The 21,024-nt window shown below is 51.7% G+C and overlaps 1 protein-coding gene across 2 annotated transcripts in view; it reads right to left on the reverse strand.

Annotated features, from left to right (window-relative positions):
• Positions 1-987: 987 nt before the first annotated feature.
• The window catches only part of OCLN (occludin), a 32,857-nt gene continuing 12,820 nt past the window's right edge, over positions 988-21,024 (reverse strand). The window contains exons 4-8 of one of the 2 annotated variants that reach the window (XM_040979084.1): positions 13,360-13,505; positions 7,990-8,205; positions 6,976-7,147; positions 4,321-4,362; positions 988-2,051 (exon numbers count right to left, since the gene is read on the reverse strand). In XM_040979084.1, the coding sequence (XP_040835018.1) occupies positions 1,950-2,051; positions 4,321-4,362; positions 6,976-7,147; positions 7,990-8,205; positions 13,360-13,505 (678 nt within the window). In that variant the 3' untranslated portion in view covers positions 988-1,949. Of the gene's footprint in view, positions 2,052-4,320; positions 4,363-6,975; positions 7,148-7,989; positions 8,206-13,356; positions 13,506-21,024 lie in introns of both variants that reach the window. The other variant, XM_040979082.1, reaches the window with a different exon arrangement.

Genomic DNA, 21,024 nt, shown 5'->3' on the forward strand with positions numbered 1-21,024 from the left:
TTTACCGGGCCACAGGCAGGGAGCTGGATGGGAAGCGGGGCTGCCGGGATTAGAACCGGCGTCCATATGGGATCCTGGGCGTGCAAGGTGAGGACCTTAACCACTGCGCCATCGCGCAGGGCCAACACCAAGCTCTTTGAACCAGAGTTTATAGTCCAAAACAGAGTGCAAGCAGGAGATCAAGAAGGAAAGAAGCCTCTGCAATTGATGCCGAAACTCATACTCCAGACCAGGGGACTTCCTGGGCGGCTTGTCACACTGCCCTCCAGCTGGCTAACGCCAACACTGACCAAGCAGTTCCCCCAATTCTGGCTTCCTTTTGTGGTCTTTGAAGAAGAGTCCAATCTATGGCACAATTTTACAACTTGGCAAAATTTCATAATCCTTATCACTTATTTTGGGCACTCCAGTCCTGCGGTATGACAACATTAGCAGACCTGCCTTCTTACACTGAGCACACTGCCCCCATGGGAGCCAAGGATCCAACCCTTCACAACACACAGCAAGGCCAGGGTTCCTTTCCCTGGATGTGGACCCAGAAAGCTTAGAACATACTCTGTACTAAACCTGTGCAGCACCCAGAAAATGAAGAATTTCTACAGCTTGAAGAAGTGACTCCGTGTTAGACGGGGAACACGGAAGTTTATAATTTGGAAAAGAACGTGGAACCGTATGTAGGAAATTAAATGTGTGAATCGCACACTGAAGACTCGAGACGATGGGGTGTTCAGAGTATGTTGCGCGTGGGCTGGGGACCATCATCACTCGCTTAGCAGAGTACCTGGTTGCCAGGATACGAACAGTGTCTTACCTTCCCAATAACAAGTGATGAGAACTAAGGGCACCATTTGAAATCGTCTCCTGTTATTTGGTACAGTATCCTATGAACCTTCTTCCAGCCACAGGACTAAGCAACAAGCAGGGAGCACCCAAGACAGTTAACACATTCAACTCCTGAGTTTAGTTTTCCTTAGCTTAATTGCACGAATGACGTCAAAGGCTTATATTATGGAAACAAAACACCAGGTTTAATACCTTATAAAATATATACAGACCTTGAACATTCCTGGGAGATACAATTCAAGTCACAACTGAATTATGAAAGTAATTGGATATTTTGATATATCATGAAAAGGTATATAGCTGGTTACCAAAAAAAAAAAAAAAAGCATGTAAACTGGAAGATAAAAAAGTATTTTAAAATACACAAAATTATAACCACTTCATTTTGATTTTGAAAAAGTAAATATATGTTTCTCTTTACAATCTTTAAATTTCACACTTTTACTCAATCTTTATTATCAGGAGGACATAAAAGAAGAAAAAAAAAAAAAACCTCTTTCCAACCACTTACATAACAAAACTTGCATTAAGGAGGCTGCGGAAGGCGATATTCACAATAGTTCAAATACAGAAGGCCGGGGACTTCATTATGAATGGAGTCACAGCAGAGATTTCACCAAAATCAGCTGCTGACAAATGCTTTCACTGTCGACGCTGCATCACAGGGAAACAGGCTCCCGTTCTGGAAAGAAACCCTTTAGGAACAGTGGTTGTCAGACGGGCGCTGGGAGGACCTAGGGAGAGCCACTGCGTGAGCGAACGGCACTTGGGGATCAAGACTTGACTGGGGTGACAAGGTGTGCAGCAATGGTGGTCCCGCAGCCCTTCCTTCGAGGTGGGAAAACCTCCGGGACTATTTTGTTCTTAACCCAAGATCCAGGGTTTTAAGCCGCACCATCCTCCGTCGGAGTGCTCAGCCCAGTTGCCCAGCCAAAGCTCTTTGTAAATATGCTTCAATACTGATGATGATGTTAAAGCTACCAAAATGTGGTCACGGTCATGGAGGACGGCTTCCTGCTGAACGTCCAGAGCCGTGCACCTTCGTCAAACACCCTGGAGCTGTCCAGCCCACACCTGGGTCCTTGAGCACCACGCCACGTGCCCTTCTATGTTCTCCGCCCATCATAGTCCCCAACCATCTTCTTGATGTGCGACAGTCTGCTCTTCAGCTGTTTGCAGTAGTTCCTCTTATTTTTATAATCTGCGGACTGAAAAGGAGGGACAGTGAGTCACGGAGGTGCAGACAGAGCAGGAACGGGCCTGGGAGGCGAAGGGCAGCCAGGAAGGGACCAGCCAGAACTGTCTGCCACTTGGATGTGGCAGCATTACCAGCCACACAGCCAGCCGGCTCTCTCTGTCAACTACAGCTTTAACCTGAGTGAGCACAGAGGATATACACTCATTTCAAAAAAACTCAGAAATCATGGATATGTTTTCTCAGATCCTGAAATTCTGAATTTTTAGCATCGAGTGGCCAGCACAATGACCCAAGTGGCTAACGTTCCACCTTCAAGCACGGCATCCAATATGAGTACCAGTTCATGTCCCGGCTGCTCCACTTCCCATCCAGCTCCCTGTTTGTGGCCTGGGAAAGCAGAGGATGACAAGCCAAAGTCTTGGACCCTGCATCTGTGTGGGAGACCCAGAGAAAGTTTCTAGTTTCACATTGGCTAAGCTCTGGCCACTGCAGTCATTTGGGGAGTGAACTAGCAGACAGAAGTTCTTTCTCTTTGTATCTCCTTATCTCTAGAAATCTGCTTTTAATAATATTCAATAAATAATAATTATATTTATAATTATGTTTATAATTATCATTATAAATAATAACTCTTATTATTTATTTTTATTGCAAAGTCAGATATAGACAGGAGGAGAGACAGAGAGGAAGATCTTCCATCCATTGATTCACTCCTGAAGTGACCACAACGGCCAGTGCTGAGCCAATCTGAAGCCAGGAACCTGGAACTTCTTCCAGGTCTCCCACGTGGGTGTAGGGTCTAAAGACTTTGGGCCATCCTCAACTGCTTTCCCAGGCTACAAGCAGGGAATTGGATGGGAAGTGGAGCTGCCGGGATTAGAACCGGTGCCCATATGGGATCCCGGTGTGTTCAAAGACTTTAGGCATTAGGCCACTGCGCCAGGCCCAAATCTGCCTTTCTAATAAAAATAAATCTTTAAAAACAAAAGAGAAAAAGAAATGAATGCTAACAATTTACCGTAAAAAATGTTAGCATTGAGGTAGACTTTCTATTCTGTCTTCTACAAAATGTTTGAAATTACCCTTGCTTATCTATCATTATTATTTTTTTATTTTAAAGATTTATTTTTATTATTTTTTTTTATAGGAAAGGCGGATATACAGAGAGGAGAGACAGAGAGGAAGATCCTCCGTCTGATGATTCACTCCCCAAGTGAGTGCAACGGCCGATGCTATGCCGATCCGAAGCCAGGAGCCTCTTCCGGGTCTCCCACGTGGGTGCAGGGTCCCAAAGCTTTGGGCTGTCCTCTGCTGCTTTCCCGGGCCACAGGCAGGGAGCTGGAAGGCAAGCGGGGCTGCCGGGCTAGAACTGGCGCCCATATGGGATGCCGGGCATGCAAGTCGAGGACCTTAACCACTGCGCCACCGTGCCGGGCCCATTATTATTATTATTATTTAAGATCTTCCAGGCTACAGGCAGGAAGGTTGATGGGAAGTAGAGCAGTCGGACGTGAACTGGCACTCGCGTGGACTGCAGCACCTGCGAGGTGAGGATTCAGTCACTCAGCCATCGTGCCAGGCCCACCTTCGCTTCTCTAACAGCTGCGTGCACAATGCCGAGACAGCTGAAGCTGCATTAACTGTAAATGCCAAAACCGGGGAGGAGGCTGATGTTCGCTGATCACAGACCGGATAAAGCTGCATTTCAGTTCTTACCATCCAGCAGCAGAAATAAGTGAACCACAACCACATGCCAAAACATGTGCAGATGCCAAACCTGATACTTTGAGAAACCACAGACAAAATACACAGTGCATCACTCCTCTTACACCAAGTTCAAGACGGGATAAACTAGCCTATGACGTCAGAAGGCATAGTGGGTTACCCCCTGGGCAGAGGGGAAGGGCTGGGATGGGTAGGGACTTGGGGTGCTGCTAGGGCCCTGGGAGATGGGGTTCCTCAGCTGGGTGCGGGGGACGCACGGGCAGTCACTCTGTAAACACCTTGCTCAAGCTGGATGGTTTACTCGCGTCTGCGCATTTTTCTGTTTGTATGTCTGACACCTGTGCTTTCTCAAGACGTTTTAAGAAATCAATACTGGTTGGTTGTGGTTGCAGAAAAACAAAGTCAGTTCCCAGTTTCCTAGTAAGTTTCCACAACAACGTGACAGGGCCTTTGTCGGTGACAGGACATGGATGGTCAATGTTCATGGTCATGCCAAAAGTTCATGGGAAGACAGCCCCGGCTCCCTCAAGGAACCGCAGCGCCATGATACTTACGCTCTTCACCTGCTTCAGCCGGTTGTACTCATCAGCAGCCGCCTATCAAGGAGAAACAAAGAAGCATGAGTGAGGCGTCTCCTCCTCCAAGGCCAACATTCCTGATGTCACCCTGAGCAGCTGCAAATGACAGCTTTAAGCCCAAAACCCCTACAGCTCTCAGCCCTCCAGGCCAGCAGGTGGCGCTGCGGGAATCCACGGCAGGAACACTTGTCCCCACCCCACACTGCCCCAGGAGCTAGGACACTCTTCCTGGTCTTCCAAGTGGGTGCAGGGTCCCAAGGCTTTGGGCTGTCCTCCTCTGCTGCTTTTCCAGGCCACATGCAGGGAGCTGGATGGGGAGTGGAACAGCCGGGACTCGAACTGGGCCCATACGGGATGCTGGCACTGCTGACCAAGGATTAGCCTGCAATGCCATGGAGCTAACTCCGTGTCTTAAAGCCGATCTTCACTTTGATAGGAAACAATCACCATAAACTACTGCTGATCAAAGATCAGGAAATAAGCAGTTTTCTAGAAGTCGAAAAAGAAAAGAAAGCCTCAGAATGATGAGGCGAGGTGAGAGGGCCGTGGCAAGCGATTGGAAACCTGTCCCTGGTCAGAGCCAGAACCGACTGCGCCACAGGTCAAGTGGCATTTGGAGTGTAACTCAGAATTGCAAAACGCACATCCGTCGCTCCACACTTAACACGTGACTGATGAATCAAATACATTAGCACTCCCCACACACAGGGAGAAAGAGACGAAGAAACAGTGTGGAAAAGGTAGATTGGAGAGAAAAAGGAGACATTACCAGGACAAAGAGAACCTCAGCCAAGCAGCAAAGACAACCAGAAACTAATGCTGAACCAAACAAGAAGGGCTGGAGTGGTGGCACAGTAGACAAAGCCACCACCTGCAGTGTGGGCTTCCCACCTGTGCACCGGTTCCAGTCCTGCCTGCTGCACTTCCTCCTGCTGCACCTGGGAAAGCAGCCAGCGAGGATCTAAGTGGCTGGGCCCCTGCACGCTGCTGGAAGACCCTGAAGAAGCAGCAAGCTCCTGCTTTCACACCGGCCCAGTGCCAGCCAATGCATCCATTCAAGACATGAGCCAGTGGAGGGAAGAACGCCTTTCTCTAACCCTGCCTTTCAAGTAAATACAAGAAAAATCTAAGTAAGATATAGGACTTTTTACCAATGACTACGTGTTTAAATGGGATCTGGTGGAGTTCGTATTCTGCATGTAATGCTGTCAGGTTCAAGTTTACCGCAGTGAGAACAAAGTGCATTTATAAAGAATATAGCTATTCCTAAGCAGGAAGGTTTAGTTACATGTATCTAGACTAATGCTATGGAATACTACAATTTCCCTTTTATAAAAACTCTTCCTTGGGCCCAGTGTGGTAGCATAGTGGCTAAAGTCCACACCTTGCACACGCCAGGATCCCATATTGGTGCTGGTTCCTGTCCTGGCAGCCCCGCTTCCCATCCATCTCCCTGCCTGTGTTCTGGGAAAGCAGTCGAGGACGGCCCAAAGCTATGGGACCCTGCACCTGCGTGGGAGACCTGGGAGAGGCTCCTGGCTTCGGATGGGTACAGCTCCAGCCATTGTGGCCACTTGGGGAGGTAAATCAGTGGATGGAAGATCTTCCTCTCTGTCTCTTCTCCTCCTTTCTTTCCAATAAAAAGAAAGAAATCTTTAAAAATATATATATTTATTTAAGAGACAGAAAGAGGGAGGGAAAAACAGAGGGAGGGAAGCGAAGTGAACGGAAACACCATGGCTGCTGCCAGGGCTCACAAGCACAGACTGCTGGGACAGTGTTGGGGACGGCAGAGGGACAGTGCTGTGGCCCAGCGAACACCCCCACGGGCGAGGCCCGATGCTCTGCTTCCCATTCAGCTCCCTGCTAACGCGCCAGGGAAAGCAGCTGAGGACGGCCTGAGTGCTTAGGCCCCGGATGAAGCTCCTGGTTTTGACTTGGTCATTTGGGAAGTGAAGCTGTGGATGGATGGAAGCTTGCAACTTCGCCTTTGAAATAAATCAATCTTCAAACAGGAAGGAAAAAAGGGAAAGCTAGAATCAGGAGGAGCCTGGGATCAGGTTGTCCAACCTGAGGGGCAGGTGGAACTACTGGCCAAACACCTGCCACATGCTTCTTTTGTTTCTTTTTAAAAAATTATTATTATTATTATTATTATTATAAAAGCAGATATACAGAGAGGAGGAGACAGAAGGAAATCTTTCATCCACTGATTCACTACCCAAGCAGCCGCAACAGCTGGAGTTGTGCAGATCTGAAGCCAGGAGCCAGGAACCTCTTCCAGGTTTCCTGTGTGGGTGCAGAATCCCAAGACTTTGGGCCGTCCTCCACTGCTTTCCCAGGCCACAAGCAGGGAGCTGGATGGGAAGTGGGGCTGCTGGGATCAGAACTGGTGCCCATGTTGGATCCCAGCATATGTAAGTCGAGGACTTTAATCACTAGGCTACCAGGCTACCTCAGTCCCATGCTTTTTAACTCTTCACTACATCATTACACTCAAGAATCTGAAAAGACTTCCTCCTGGTCTCAATTTCCACTATGAATCAACACTGATAATTACAAGCAAAACTCAGTTGACATTAGAACCCCGTGCCCACAGTATCTAATAAGCAAGTGTTAGTGTCAATGCACCATGTACTCCTCGCTCTCTTCTCTGTAATCGTCCAGCTCCTTATCGAGGCGGGAAAGCTCTCTGTTGACCTCATCGAGCTCTGCTTGCAAGCTCTTGTACTCCTGCAGGCCACTGTCAAAGCTTCTCTTGTAGAGCTGTCGCTGCTGATCCGACGTAATGGGCGGGTACTCCCTAAGGGAGGAGAGGGAACGTGACTTGGATGCATAGATGATACACCTGCCGTCCAGACAGAAAACCCAGCACTGCTGCCTCAAAGCTAATAAAGCTGGTGGGATGAGGCGGCACAGGGAGACGGAGCTGGGGTGACAATAACTTGCATTAATGGTCACATTTTCTGTGGTCCACTGCCGTCTCCCCTACCGCCTGCCAAAAAAAAAAAAAAAAGAAACAAACAAAAACTATGCCTACACAAGTTTCAGGATTGAAGCCTTCCAGTAGAAAGTTATTTATACAAATTCAGGCTAATCCTCAAGTGCTCATTTGTTCCCAGCACACAATACCACCTGCTAATAATTGCAACACTTGGGTTTCAAGTCTTTGAGCCAAAAGTGTGGAATTCAGAGCCTGTTTGGCCCACTGCCACACTGCCCCAAGGCCACAGCTAACCATACTGACAACTGATCCCAATCTGAGTCAGCCCCGAATCTCAGAGCAGGGAGAGGGTGAGGGTGGCCGGAAGGGGCAGGTACCGGAGCTCTTGAAGCCATCGGCACTGCGCAACCCTCCGAGGCCTTAAACAGCCTTTGGGTCATCCATGCGCCCCACGTGTGTCGCTGTCCTCGGAGGACCTGGGTGTAAAAAATTCACCCCACGATTCGGGGTGTCACCAGGGAGGATGCAAAACCGCTACAAGTCACGGCCAAAGGGAAGCCATAGCAGCAGCCTCGGGGGAAAGGCAGCGTGACTGTCTCAGGGACCCGCAGTGAGAACAGAGGTACTGGGGCTGCCCAGTAGCCATTCCTCATTCCACGGAGCAGCTGAAAAGCTGCGGCAAGGCCCTTCCAGCCCCGTACCTGACCCAGTCCTCCTCCAGTTCGTCGCCCGACTCGCCACCGGTTGTGTAGTCCGTCTCGTAGTGGTCCTGCTCGGACCTCCTGGGCCTCCCCGCTCTTCCCTTGGCGGGGCCCTTTTTGGGTAGGGTCTCCAAGTTCCCACTGCTGCTGGAACGGGGCTGCCTGAAGTCGTCCACGGATGCAGTCAACGGAAGCTCCTGGGCCACCTCCGGCACCCTGGTAAAAGCAGAAGCCAGCGCTGAGTGCCGTGGAGTGCCACGGGGTACACCGGATTACCCCTGCACCCCAGAGAAGAGCAGGACCTGTGAGCACGCCCAGAGGTGCTCAACTCTGAGCAGACGCCTACCGTCCTGAGGTCGAAGTTGGCATCGACTCAGATCCTCCAGTACACACAGATGGCCTGGGCCCACGTTGAAGCCCGCCCATCAACCTTCCAAGGAAAATGGATGTCAGATTTCATCTTAGGAAATCGCAGGCTGATCTGCGAGAGGGCTATTGACCAGTAAGATAACGATCATGACTGTGGGCTCTTCCAGTTCGTCTGCAGTGGCTACCGCCTACAGCACTTCACCTTTGAAGATCAAAGCTTTGAAAAACTAAGAAAAGTAAGTATGAAGAGGAAGACACTAAAAAGTTTGTAATGAATAAGAGTTCACCAAGGATTCTTTCACAGCTGCTATTCATCCAGAAGCCTTTGTGGAATGAATGCGAGGGTTACACTTCCTGTTTTTCTGATGTGTTGGATTTTAACTGGCACATAAGCTTCAGAGCCTAACACTGGGGTGGGGAGGGAAAAAATCGAGAGCTGTGCCAAGTATAACCTCCTCCTGGGAGACAGGAAAGGAAAATCTCATGAAAATGCGAACACCAGGGGTCAGTGTGGTGACACCACAGGTTCAAGTCCCCAGGCCCCAGGCCCCATGGTGCAGTTCAGCTCCTTCCTACTGGGTCTGGGCAAGCAACGAAAGAGGGCTGGTGTGTTTTGGAGAAGTGACCTTGGAGTTCCAACTTCCTCCCCTTACCTGGCCAGTCCTGGTTGTGGCTGCCATTTCGGCAATGAGTCAGCAGGCAGATTCATATTCCTTCTCTCTCCCTTCCTCGCTTCCTCCCTCCTTCCCTCTCTGTAGTTTTGCCTTTCAACCAAATATTTAAAACAATATTTATGCGGAGAGCATGGCCTTGTGTATTATGTCAATGCTATTTCCACTGCAGGGAAACCTTGACTTTCTCCCAAGAGTCAATCATTAATGAATTCCCAACACTCCGCCAAAATGGGCAGGTACTATGTATGCTGCTTGCTCTGGGATGGAAAAATAAGACCTTTAGAAGGTAATGGGTCTCTCTGAGGGGGTGGGGACAAAAGAGGGAAGAAGGTGAAGGACAACCAAACTTTGGGGAAAAAAAATATCCTGCAGGTCTCCTGCTATAACCCCATGAACACTGCCTACTTGTTCTATGATGGATGTTCGCCTCGGAAGTGTTCCATCTCCCTTGAAATCACCAAACAGAAACATACTTAAGCTGAAAGAAAACTAAGACCAAAAACACTAAGAAAAGTATTTACAAGCCCAGCAGGCATGTGGTTCACTCGGTAACCTGCCAACGCACTTCCGGAGCAGGCATTTATCTAGCCTAGCAGTTAAGACACCCACACTGTACATTGGAGTATCGAAGTTCACGGCCCAGTTCCTGCTCCTGACTCTAGCTTCTTGCTCGAGTCCCCCGGGAGGCAGCAGTCACTAAGTTTCTGCCCCACATTGCATGGGAGGCCTGGACAGAGTTCCTTCAACTCTGGCTCCAACCCAGCCCAGGGGCAGGCACTGCAGGTGTTTGGGGAGTGAACTGCCAGGCAGGAATAAGCAGCATACTCTCTCTCTACCTCTCTCTCCCTGCCTCTTAGGTAAGTGTGGAGAAGACAAACTAACCTTCAGTTCCAAGTCCTGTTAGGTGTAAATACACACATGGCCAAGCCTTGTGTATATACTTCCCAGCCCTGCCCTCTGGGGGGATCGCTCTTCACTCACAGGCAGGCATACTCAACCTCCTTAGGACTCCAAGGTCAAGAGGCACACATTTGTAGTTTTTGAATTTGCCCTTCATCCTTACTCACACACACACACCCCACGTCTCTGTGGCTCTTACCCTGACGCTCAGTATCGCTGCTCTTCCCTTCCTTCCATTCCTGTTTGGCAACCTTGATGAGAACACGGACTTGGTATTCCCAGGGGCATCTGACCATGGCAGGTGTTCAAGGTAATTACCGAATGAACACACATTCCCAAGAACCCTGCTTCTCTGATGACACACAGTATCAGGAAAGGAAGGAAAACAAGACTGACATGCAGTCAGCATCAGTGTGGGGATGGTGAGAAGGCTGCTCAAGGCATTACTTTAGGGCGGGGGGGAAGGGGAACACCGGCTGAGCTTTGCCAGTCAGAAAACTCCCCTCTCCTGGCCGCTGGGATGACGGCGGCCCAAAGAGGGCCAAGGAAAACCTTTTCTGTTCTCCAATGCTTTAGAAAAGGAGACTCCAGGATTGGAGCACTGGCTGAAAGAGGAGGGAGGGTGTGGGCAGGTGGGCGTCCACAGTGACACGGTCACAGCTATGCTGAGACAGCGCACGGGCGCCCAGCATGCGGCAGGCAGGCATGAAGCCCAACACGGCCCTTGGCCGAAAGTGCAACAATGCATTTCTCTCTTTACCTAGGCTAGTTGAAGCTGGTTTATGAATCCCTCTAACTTGCATACCAAACCTAACAGATGAACAGTCTACTGTGACCAAACAGCGGTCTGCTGTGGCTCTGCAGGGAGTCAGCCTGCTTGGAAAGCTCTGCATTGCAGTGCCTTGCTTCGTATTGGTCAGCTCATCCTGGATGTGGCAGGGTTAGTTGAGTACCTAACAGGGATACCCTAAATTCACTTCATAAGGTTGGAGAAGCAACAATTTACAGCTAAACTATAGTGATCTCTGGGGCCAGATTAATTCAAATTAGCAGACTGTAAGACATTATGTAAAAGAAAGGAGGGACCTGGTATTGTGGCCCAGTGGGTTAAGCTGCCACCTGCAGCCCGAACTGAGTGTCAGTTTAAGTTCCAGCTGCTCCAATTCCAATCCAGCTTCCTGCTGATGAACTTGAAAAGGCAACAGGAAATGGCCCAAGTACTTGGGCCCCGAACACTCACAGGGGACAGATGGATGAAGTCCTAGGTTCCCAGTTTTATCCTGGATCAGCCTTGGAAATAATGGTTATTTGGGAAAAAAAAAAAAAAAAAAAACAGCAGCTGAAGACCTCTTTGCCTGTCTAACCAGTTCACATAAATCAGCACCTCCATTTTGAGTCAAGGTCACAAGAGGCTAAATGATAAGACATGGAAAGAGTGCCCAGGTGTGTGGGCATCAGCAGAGAAACAGCCTAGGGTCAGCGCGAGGTGTCACAGTGAGCCTGGCACAACAAATGAGATGCCACGTGTCACGGTTTGGGCAGGGTCTGAGCACTTCCAGAGCTTCATGTGCTTGGTCCTTGGCGAGGCAGTGTGACAGGTGGTGGGGCTGGCTTGGGAGGTGCCTGCATCCCTGGGGACGCTGCCTCGGAGAGCATCAACAGAGTGCTCCCAAGAGCTCAGCTCCACGCTGACGCCTCACTGCTGTCCAGGTTTCCAAGGTGATCCCTCCTGGTACAGGTGCTTAACCCGCCATGCCAATACCCGTGCCATCGCCCTGGACCTTCTGAACTGTGAGTGAAATAAGCTTCCTCTCTTTATAACGTTAGCCTCCTCATGGAGTTCATTACAGCAACAGAAACACAAACTGATATCTGGGTGCTTGAAAACGTTTGCAGGGCACGGCGCGGTGGTGCAGTGGTTAAGGTCCTCGCCTTGCATGCCCGGGATCCCATATGGGCGCCAGTTCTATCCCCGCAGCCCCGCTTCCCTTCCAGCTCCCTGCCTGTGGCCCGGGAAAGCAGTCGAGGATGGCCCAAAGCTTTGGGACCCTGCACCCGCGTGGGAGACCCGGAAGAGGCTCCTGGCTTTAATTGGCACAGCATCGGCTGTTGCGCTCACTTGGGGAGTGAATCATCGGACGGAAGATCTTCCTCTCTGTCTCTCCTCTCTGTATATCTGCCTTTCCAATAAAAAAATAATAAAAATAAATCTTTAAAAAAACAACAAGGTACCTTCCCAGGGAAATGTATGTGGGTGGGGTTAATGAAAGGGCAGGGGGCCCCATTTAGTCGGGAGGTCTAAGATTCACAAGCAGAGACCCACAGCTGCACTTTGCTCGATTCCCTCACCTTCTCTCACCTTTACCTCCACTTCTATTTATTTAAAGATTTATTTTTATTATTTTTCATTGGAAAGGCGGATATACATAGAGGAGAGACAGAGAGGAAGATCTTCCGTCCGATGATTCACTCCCCAAGTGAGCGCAACGGGCCGATACTATGCCGATCCGAAGCCAGGAGCCTCTTCCGGGTCTCCCACGCGGGTGCAGGTTCCCAAAGCTTTGGGCCGTCCTCGACTGCCTTCCCGGGCCACGGGCAGGGAGCTGGAAGGGAAGCGGGGCTGCCGGGATTAGAACCGGCGCCCATATGGGATCCCGGGCGTGCAAGGCGAGGACCTTTAACCACTTGCGCCACCGCGCCGGGCCCTACCTCCACTTCTAAAGCCTTGACGCAGCACCCAGGGGACAGCACCATGGCACAGGTGCGCCAGACACCAACGGGGGATACTTGGATCCCATACTGGCTTGCCAGTTCAATTCCCAGCGGCCCCAGGCTTCCTGCTCGTGTGCACAGGAGGCAGTGGGTGATGGCTCCAGAAGCTGGGTTCTCGCCATCCGTGTGGGAGACCTAGAGGGAGCTCCAGGCTCCTGGCTTCAGCCTGGCCAACCCTGGCTGCTGCAGGCTTTTGCGGGCAGTGAACCCACAGATGGGGAGGCTCAGTTTCAATACCCCTCTCTCCCTGTCTCTTTCACTTGGCCTTCCAACAATAAATAAATGAACCTTGAGAGAGAGAAGAAGGGCGGATGATGTAAGGCTATTTCACAAACCACTTTGTTAATGGTGTACCCAAGCAGCCCTTCATTTACACCAGCAAGTCAAACGATGCATTTCCACATCAAAGGCAAAGAGAACCTCAACCTCCCACCCTGGTCCACCAGCAGTCCGATCTCTAACCAACAAAGCTTGAAGACACTGCAGACAAAAACTTCCACACGTAAATCATGCTTCTCCAGCTGCTGTGTGCCCTTGCTGGGGGAGGGTTCACGTTTTATAAAAAGGAGAATGTGACACGAAATAACAATTGATTCTAAACGCATTCCTGTTTAGACTTCTGCTAACACACACAGGCAGGGGGAATACTTACAGCGGAGTTGACTTGTAGGAAGATTCTGGATAAGGCCTCTTGCCGTTCAGCTTGCCGTTGGACGAGTAGGCCACGGAACCGTCCATTCTCTCCACAAAGTCCGACGGGGGTGGGGGCATGTCCTGCGTGCCGGCAGACACGTTTTTGACCTAAAACGCAAAAAGCACCAAGAGACGATGATTCTTTGTCCCCCTGGAAGAGGAAGGCATGCAAAGGATCATCGGTAAAATGGAAAAATACTTCCTTGCTTGGTAAAATAAACCAGTCCTGAGTGCTTTTTTATTCGCAGTGAGAACAGCCAATTAGTTCTTTTTATAAGCACGAAAACAGTGACGGGCATGGATGGACGGGACCCCGTGTTACCACGAAGGGAAGTCCCGCCTCCTTGTCATTCTGATGTCATCAGGTGGAATACTGTCCCGCCCCGACACGAGGCAGAGTAGCAGTCACTTTATCCATGCTGTCTTCCCTGTTTCACCCTGGCATGTAAGCGAACCAGCGAATAAGCCTTAGAGGTTACTAGAGGTTAGGCTGTGGTCATACGGAAGGCTCACAGAGCATCTTTTAGGAGGAAAACAGCCTTAAATAGAAAAATTGGATTCCTAACACTGCTAGATTTCATGCAGCATTTTCAGCACTTGTTAAAATTTTACCTCGAATCCTTCACACTGTTTTAAAGTATTCACATGATAAAAGAATCATTTCTGGGGGAAAGAAAAAAACCAAAAAGACCTCAAATGAGTGCAAAATCCAGACAAACCCGTTAGTAGTTTTAGCACAAAGGAAACAGAAATAAGTGCAGAAAGATCAATAATTACACAAGTTACTGTCTTGGAAAACAGTAACTCTGTGAAAATAGGGAGGATGGAAACAATTTTAGCATCTTGCTGCAGGTAGGAACAGCGTCGGGCCCAGCCCTGTGGCATAACAGGTTCAACTGCCACCTGTGGCACTGGCATCCCACAGGGGTCCCAGTTCAAATCCGGGCTGCTCCATTACAGATTCAGCTTCCTGGGAAAGCAGTAAATGATGACCGTGTGCTTGGGTTCTTGCAGCCATGGGGGAGACCTGGCGTAGTCCCAGGCTGCTCCCAGCTGCTGCAGCAACAGGCCATGGGGGGAATAAACCAGTGGATGGAAGAGTCTCTATGTAACTGTGCTTAATCAATACTTGAAAAGAGGGACGGTGGAACATGGCGTCAGGCTGTCCATGTCCCCCCCATGCTCCAGTTCTTTCAGGTTTTAGTCTCTCATTTGCATAAAGTGGGGGGCCTTACCTTCTTTATATTTTGTTTTGAGACACAGATTTCACCTCAATTGCTTGTAATGGCGGGGGAGGGGGTGGCAGGGGGCGCGGAGGGGGTTGGGGCCAGGCCACAGCCTGCAGTCTGGAAATTCAAGCTGAGCCCTCCAGGTGGGTGGCAAGAATCCAATTACTTGAGCTGCCAAAGGAAGCAGGAGCTGGAAGCTGGGATCCCAGCAGAGTGGGGGCTGGGCCCCGGGATTGTCTGGTCGCTGAACGACATGATAAGGTGTCATGTTCACCAGTGCCTCTGGACACAGCAAAAATTCAGAAGATACTGGATTCTGGATTTGAGGCCACTGGACCCGATCAAAGGATGTTTAGAACGTGCGAGAGACTTTTTAACTGACAATTTTGATATTAGAAAACTTTTGCTGTTAGCGTCTGCATCAAACTCCCTTGCAAAAATACACACCTTCCCTCTTGGATGCATTTCCATTCTCGGAGGCATTAAAATGCAGCCTGTGGGCCCAGGGTGATGGCTCTGAGGCTAAATCCCTGTTTGGAAGCACACCCATTCCGTATGGGTGCTGGTTTGTGTCCTGGCTACTCCATTTTCCATCCAGCTCCCTGCCTGTGTCCTGGGAAAGCAGTTGAGGATGGCCCAAAGCCTTAGGACCCTGCATGCGTGTGGGAGACCTGGAAGAAGCCCCTGGCTCTTAGTTTCAGATTAGCTCAGCTCTGACCTTTATAGTCACTTGGGGAGTAAACCAGTGGACAGAAGATCTTTGTCTCTTCTCTCTGTAAATTTTCCTACAAAAATTTAAAAATCTTTAAACACACACACACAGCCAGCATTTCTCCTATCGCAGTCACAGCACACACTGAGCTGTTCTCTGGCCCTTCCAAGGACGCAGGGGACACACTCATTTCCCTCTGCAAGGACTTGGCAGCGACTGCAAAGCCAGTGGGTGGGTTTCCAGGGGGTGTGCCCGGATCACACAGCAGGTGGCCCGGGCGGGAACCATTTTCCGCTCCCACTGAATTCCTAAGTGCAGGCCGCCCAGCCACCCACTGAGGCCGAGGCTTGGGCTGACCCCAGAGCTTCAGCACAACTGTAGAAAACTTCCTCTTCTTCACAGCCCAGCCAGCTTCTCCATGCCCCAGCTTCTCTGGCCCCAGCTGCAGCACAGCCTGCCTGCCCTTTGAAAGACTGTTCTTGTACCCTCCTCCTGTTTACCTGCTAAACGTTGGCTGGCCTGCAGGGCCAGCTGCTGGAGTCCCAGCTGAGCGATGCCCCAGCCTGCCCTCCTATCTCCCCACACCTGTACCTACACACCCGTGGCCCAGGCACTGAGTGCTGTGCCCAGCTGTGGCCAGCTCATAGGGAATGGCTTATCTCGCTATCTCTACCTTCAAGCGACCCATGGGTTGTGCCCATGTACCAGATAGGAGCTGGCAAGATCTGTGCCAGGCACAACTTCATGAATAAACACTCCTCCTCGCTGAGAAACGAGGCAGCTGTGGCTCAGGCAATGGAAGCCTCCCCAAGGGCCCTGCCCTGCGTGGTGAGAATAGCAAGTGGGCAGGGCAGGCTCCTGCTTGCTTCCCTGGGTCCCCGAGGCCCAGCAGGTGCCTCGTACAAATGAGGAGCTGGGGATTAGCTCATAGGGGTTCCCTCAGTGACCGTGCACCACTTCTGCCCACAAAATGACCGTGCACCACAAAATGCCCACCTGGCAGTGATGCCAGACCCGCAGCGAGGGGAGCAGCAGTTCACCCACGAGCCAGGGGGCACGGACAGAGGCAAACCTTCCCGCAAACATGGAGAAGGTGTTTTTCACTGTTATGTTTCACAGCCTATTGGGGCTGGTTCTCACCCAAGTCGTGGCAGCAATGCACGCTGCACACGCTGCCAGGCTGCGGGAGGGAGGCGGCAGGCAGTGCCCAGGTGGGCATCAGCCACCTTGCCAAGGAGGCCCTGCCCGACTTTTGCCATGAGATCAGAAAGCTGCACAAGTTTCACTATCGCCCTGAGCATGCCCAGCCAGTCCACGGGACTCCGCGGTGTCACAAAAGCTCTTCGCGAAGAAAGCGAAGACTCATCCTTCCCACCACCATGGGAAGTTTGCGCTTGCTCGTTTCGTTTCGGTTTTTAGTTAGATGGAGAAGGATCGGCTGATTCACTCTCCAAATGGCTGCAGTGGCCAGAGCCGGGCCAGTCTACAGCCAGGAGCCTGGAGCTCCCGCGGGGGTGCGAGGCCCAAGCACTGGAGCCATCCTCTACTGCTTCCGCAGGTGCGTTAGCAAAGAGTTAATGAGGAAGCGGAGTGGCCAGGACTCCAACTGCTGCTCATGAGGGATGCCAGCACTGCGTAACTGCTGCCAGCTTGCTATGCCACTGTGCTGACCCCCTATTGCAGTGTTTCAGGCTTCAGAGCTTGAAAGAGCCAAGCAGACTTCCTTCTGGAAGGGTAACTCGGCTGCCGGGAGCAGCTCTAAGTAGCAAGGGGCAGGAGGGGGTTGGATACAAGCCAGGGGCGACTTGTCTAATGAGGGGCATGGGGCGGAATGCAGCAGTTTGTGCCCACGGGACTGGAAAGTGGCCGTTGGCTCTCCTGCTGGAAGCAGAGCGGGGTCTCCGGCCAGCTGGGCCTGGGGCACTTGGAAATGAGCATGTTTGTCCCTGGCTGCGTCTCAGAGCCGCCTGCCCTCCACTCAGACTCCCCCAAGGGAAAGACACCAGAACCCCAGAATGGCCAGGCTGCCAAACAGGCTGAGAGTTGGGAGTGGCAAAGACGCCGCAGCAAGCAGAGGACGGTTCCACACTGGCACAGGATAACAGGCCAGGCTCGGGAACGGCATAGGGGAACGCGCAGGTGTTCTCTGCGGTTTCACAGGAGGCGACTAGGGCAAGGACACGTTTATATTTACATTCAAAATGCAATTGTACTTGTTCAGAAGACATCTGGTTCTGCTACATGCGAGGGGAAGAAAATCTCAGAGAAAACCATCTCATGCTCTTGAGTGAGCCACTCTCCAGCCACTCCCCTCCCGCACCCTCGCCTTCCTCCCTACCCTGCCTCCCTGGGGGGGCCAGGGGGATAAAAGTCAGGGGAGCTTTAAGTCAGGGCCTCCCCTAAAAATGTCGCGAATACACTCCTCCTTACTGCCCATGCCACCTGGGGTGATGGGGTCACTGCTCCCCTTCCATTCGCCCTGCCTTCTTTCAGTGGACTCTCAAATCCAACCCCGCCACTGGACAGGGCCTTTCTTTCACTCTATCTGTATTGTGAGAACTACGTCAGTCCCCAGGAATGCACGGAGCACCTGCAGTGAGGGTTCGGAAGCAACAAGGGTAAGAATCTCAGAGCAGGCCTCCCGCTGCTGTCCCGCCTGCCCCACCTCCGCCTGCACCTGCAGCCAGCAGGAAGTGATCTGACTGGTTTTCCTTGTTTGCTGATGCTGCATATGCCCCAAAGAAAAGCCTCAACAGTTTCCTTAAAAGTTCTCTTGGATTTTGGAAAGTTCTTCCTCCTCTTCCGGCCCTTGAAAGCAGATGTTCCCACAGGTAGGGGGCCCCCACAGAGGACAGGGGGCTGGGCCGGGGCTGAGCTGATGGCACTGCCAGGTGGCACTGAGGGTCTAGCAGACCACCCCCCGACTCAGCACAGCACTGATGGAGTTGTGATACTCCCCGAGAGGCTGTGCGTGGAGATGAGGAGACACCCTACACCTGCCGGCTGACCCTTAGACGCGGCCCTGTGCAACTGTCTCAGTACCAGGGCCCAGGGCCAGCACTGGGCAGGTGCACAGAATGGCGGCAGGAAAACACCTCAGTTCTCACGCGGAGCCTCCTCCAGAGCGCTGCGGTGTGCAGGACAAGGCCAGTGCTGTGTAACCATGCCAGGAGGCAGTGGAGGCAGCCAGAGTCTGCCCAGCAGCTGCTCTCCCAGGAGGGTTCCAGACCAGCAGGACCTGTTTGTCCAAGCCTCCTGGCAGCAAACACTGGGGTCAGCCAGCTCAATGAGCAAGGCCTCCTGGGGCTGCACACTACGGTACAGCACGGGATTGTCCTGTGCAGTGGCTCAGACACTACACCCAGGGTTCATCTGAGCGAAGCAGCCAAGTGCTGTCAATCCAGGAACCGCGCCTGCTTCCAGCCGGCCACAAAAACACAGGCGCCAGCTCTCTGCCTCCCTGCGCCTTGTTCAAGCTCCCTCCTCCATTCATGCGTTGACAGGGCACTCGGCACTGCACACTGGCTGGTTTTGAAAGTTGCATACGGCTCCTGCAAATGTGTTCCACAACACCACAGCAGAGGGCACAGATAATGCCAACCGTGCCAGTGGTGCCAGGGTGGGAGGCCAGACAGCAAGTCTATGGCCCACAGGCCTGCCCTTACAAAGAACGGCTGCCCAAGCTTCATCGGCTGTCTGATGCTGATCACACCACTGCCCACCCAGCATGCCCATCTTCCTCCCTGCACATCGACAGGTGGGGACAGGGAAAATGCACCTGCAGTGGTGGCATCCCGTGTGGATGCCAGCTCCAATTCTAACTGCTCCACGTCCAATCCAGTTCTCTGCTGACGTATGGGGTAAAGCAGTAGAAGATGATGCTAGTGCTGGGGGTCCTGCACGTAGGTGGGAGAGCCTGGCTTCAGCCTAGCCCAGCCCCCACTGCTCTGGCCATCTGAGGAGTAAACAACAGGTGGAAAATCTCTGTGTGTGTCTATCTTTAACTGTTTCAAGTAAAAATAAGCAAAACAATAAAAAAACAAACAAAACGGTCCAGCGCAATAAGCCTAGTGGGGCTGGGGTCCTTGCCTTGGGCACACATGGATCCCATGTGGATGCCGGTTCTGGTCCCGGCAGCTCTGCTTCCCAATCAGCTCCCTGCTTGTGGCCTGGGAGGGCAGTCAAGGATGGTCCAAGGTCTTGGGTTCCTGCACCTGCATGGGAGACCTGGAGGAGCTCCTGGCTCCTGGCTTCGGATTGGCTAAGCTCTGGCTGTTGTGGCTGCTTGGGGAGTGAACCATCGGATGGAGGATCTTCCTCTCTGCCCCGCCCCCTCTCTGTATATCTACCTTTCCAAAAAAACAAAAAAAAGCGACCACATCTCAGCCTTGACGTTCCTGTGTGAGTTCAGTGGGGCAGGCAGATCACCTGACCAGTCACTCAAACTTTAAAAAATAAGTTTAAACTTTATCAAAAGGAGCACCTGGAACTGAGGTTCTTCCCTTTAAGCCGCTGCTTTGCCCTTTTGCTCACCGCGGGTACCAACACACAGGCATCACACAGCCCTCACTGCCTACTGGAGATGTGTGCTTTCCCAATGCTGGGCTCCCGTTCTTGGGGCTTACCCTGGAGAAGCCAGACCCACATGCAGTGGGATTTGTAACTGCCTACAAATCTAAGAGGGGCTGGGAACAGAAAATGACTAAGCTGTAATTCTGGTCCTTGAGGACGAAGGGGCTCTGAGCCCTCCCTGCTCAACCAAGACACCTAGGCCAAGCAGACCCAGTGAGCCATGGACCAAGCATTCTACCCCTGTACCTGCCCATCCCCCCAAGCAACAGGGCACCTTGAGGGGAGAAGTCAGCAGGTACACTGGAAACTGAACAGAAACTCATCCTAAGCTCTTCAAACTGCACCTAGCGTGGTGATGACAAGGGCACAGTTATAACCGATGCATACAAGCCAAGTTCATGGCACACACTGCCTGCACAGCCTCTTTCCTCCAGAAACCATCTCCTCATTCCACACACAAGTGCTGGGGATGCCACCAGCCACGCGAGGTGAGCAGCTGCTGGCCCTGGACTCAGGATGAGCGGAAGAGTGGTCTGCCACCTGACCTGCACTCAGCCACTCGGGTCCCTTCCAGCTCAGTTTATAATTTTATTTTAATATTTGTTTTTTATTGGAAAGACAGATTTAACAGGGAGAGGAGAGATGAAGATCTTCCATCCGCCGGTTCACTCCCCAAATGGCCGCTACGGCCAGAGCAGGGCTGATCCCAAGTCAGGAGCCAAGCGCTTCCAGCCACCCTCTACTGCCTTCCCAGGCTACAAGGAAGGAGCTGGATGGGAAGTGGAACAGCTGGGACACAAACGGCATCTTTATGGGATCCCAACACTCCCAAGGCAGAGGATCAGCCGGACTCCATCAGCAAGTTTTAGAGGGAGCGTGGACAAGCAGGACGAGTTCCAAGTGGCTGCCTCTGCCTGGATCCCCTGGGAGCGGCCTCCCCAGCAGAGCAGCTCCCAGGGGCTCAGTCCCTGCCCCGGGGCTGTTCCCCGAGCGCAGCCACTCCTCCGCCCTCTAAGTTGCTTCTACTCTTTCTAGGATCCTGAGAGTTGCCGCCTAAAACCTTGCCAATACATTCCCCTTTACACCTGAGCAATTTCTAACACCTATGACTGGC

The sequence above is a fragment of the Ochotona curzoniae genome, unplaced genomic scaffold (genome assembly GCF_017591425.1).
Source record: "Ochotona curzoniae isolate NIBS_2020 unplaced genomic scaffold, NIBS_Ocur_1.0 contig_293, whole genome shotgun sequence".
Taxonomy (NCBI): Eukaryota; Metazoa; Chordata; class Mammalia; order Lagomorpha; family Ochotonidae; genus Ochotona; species Ochotona curzoniae.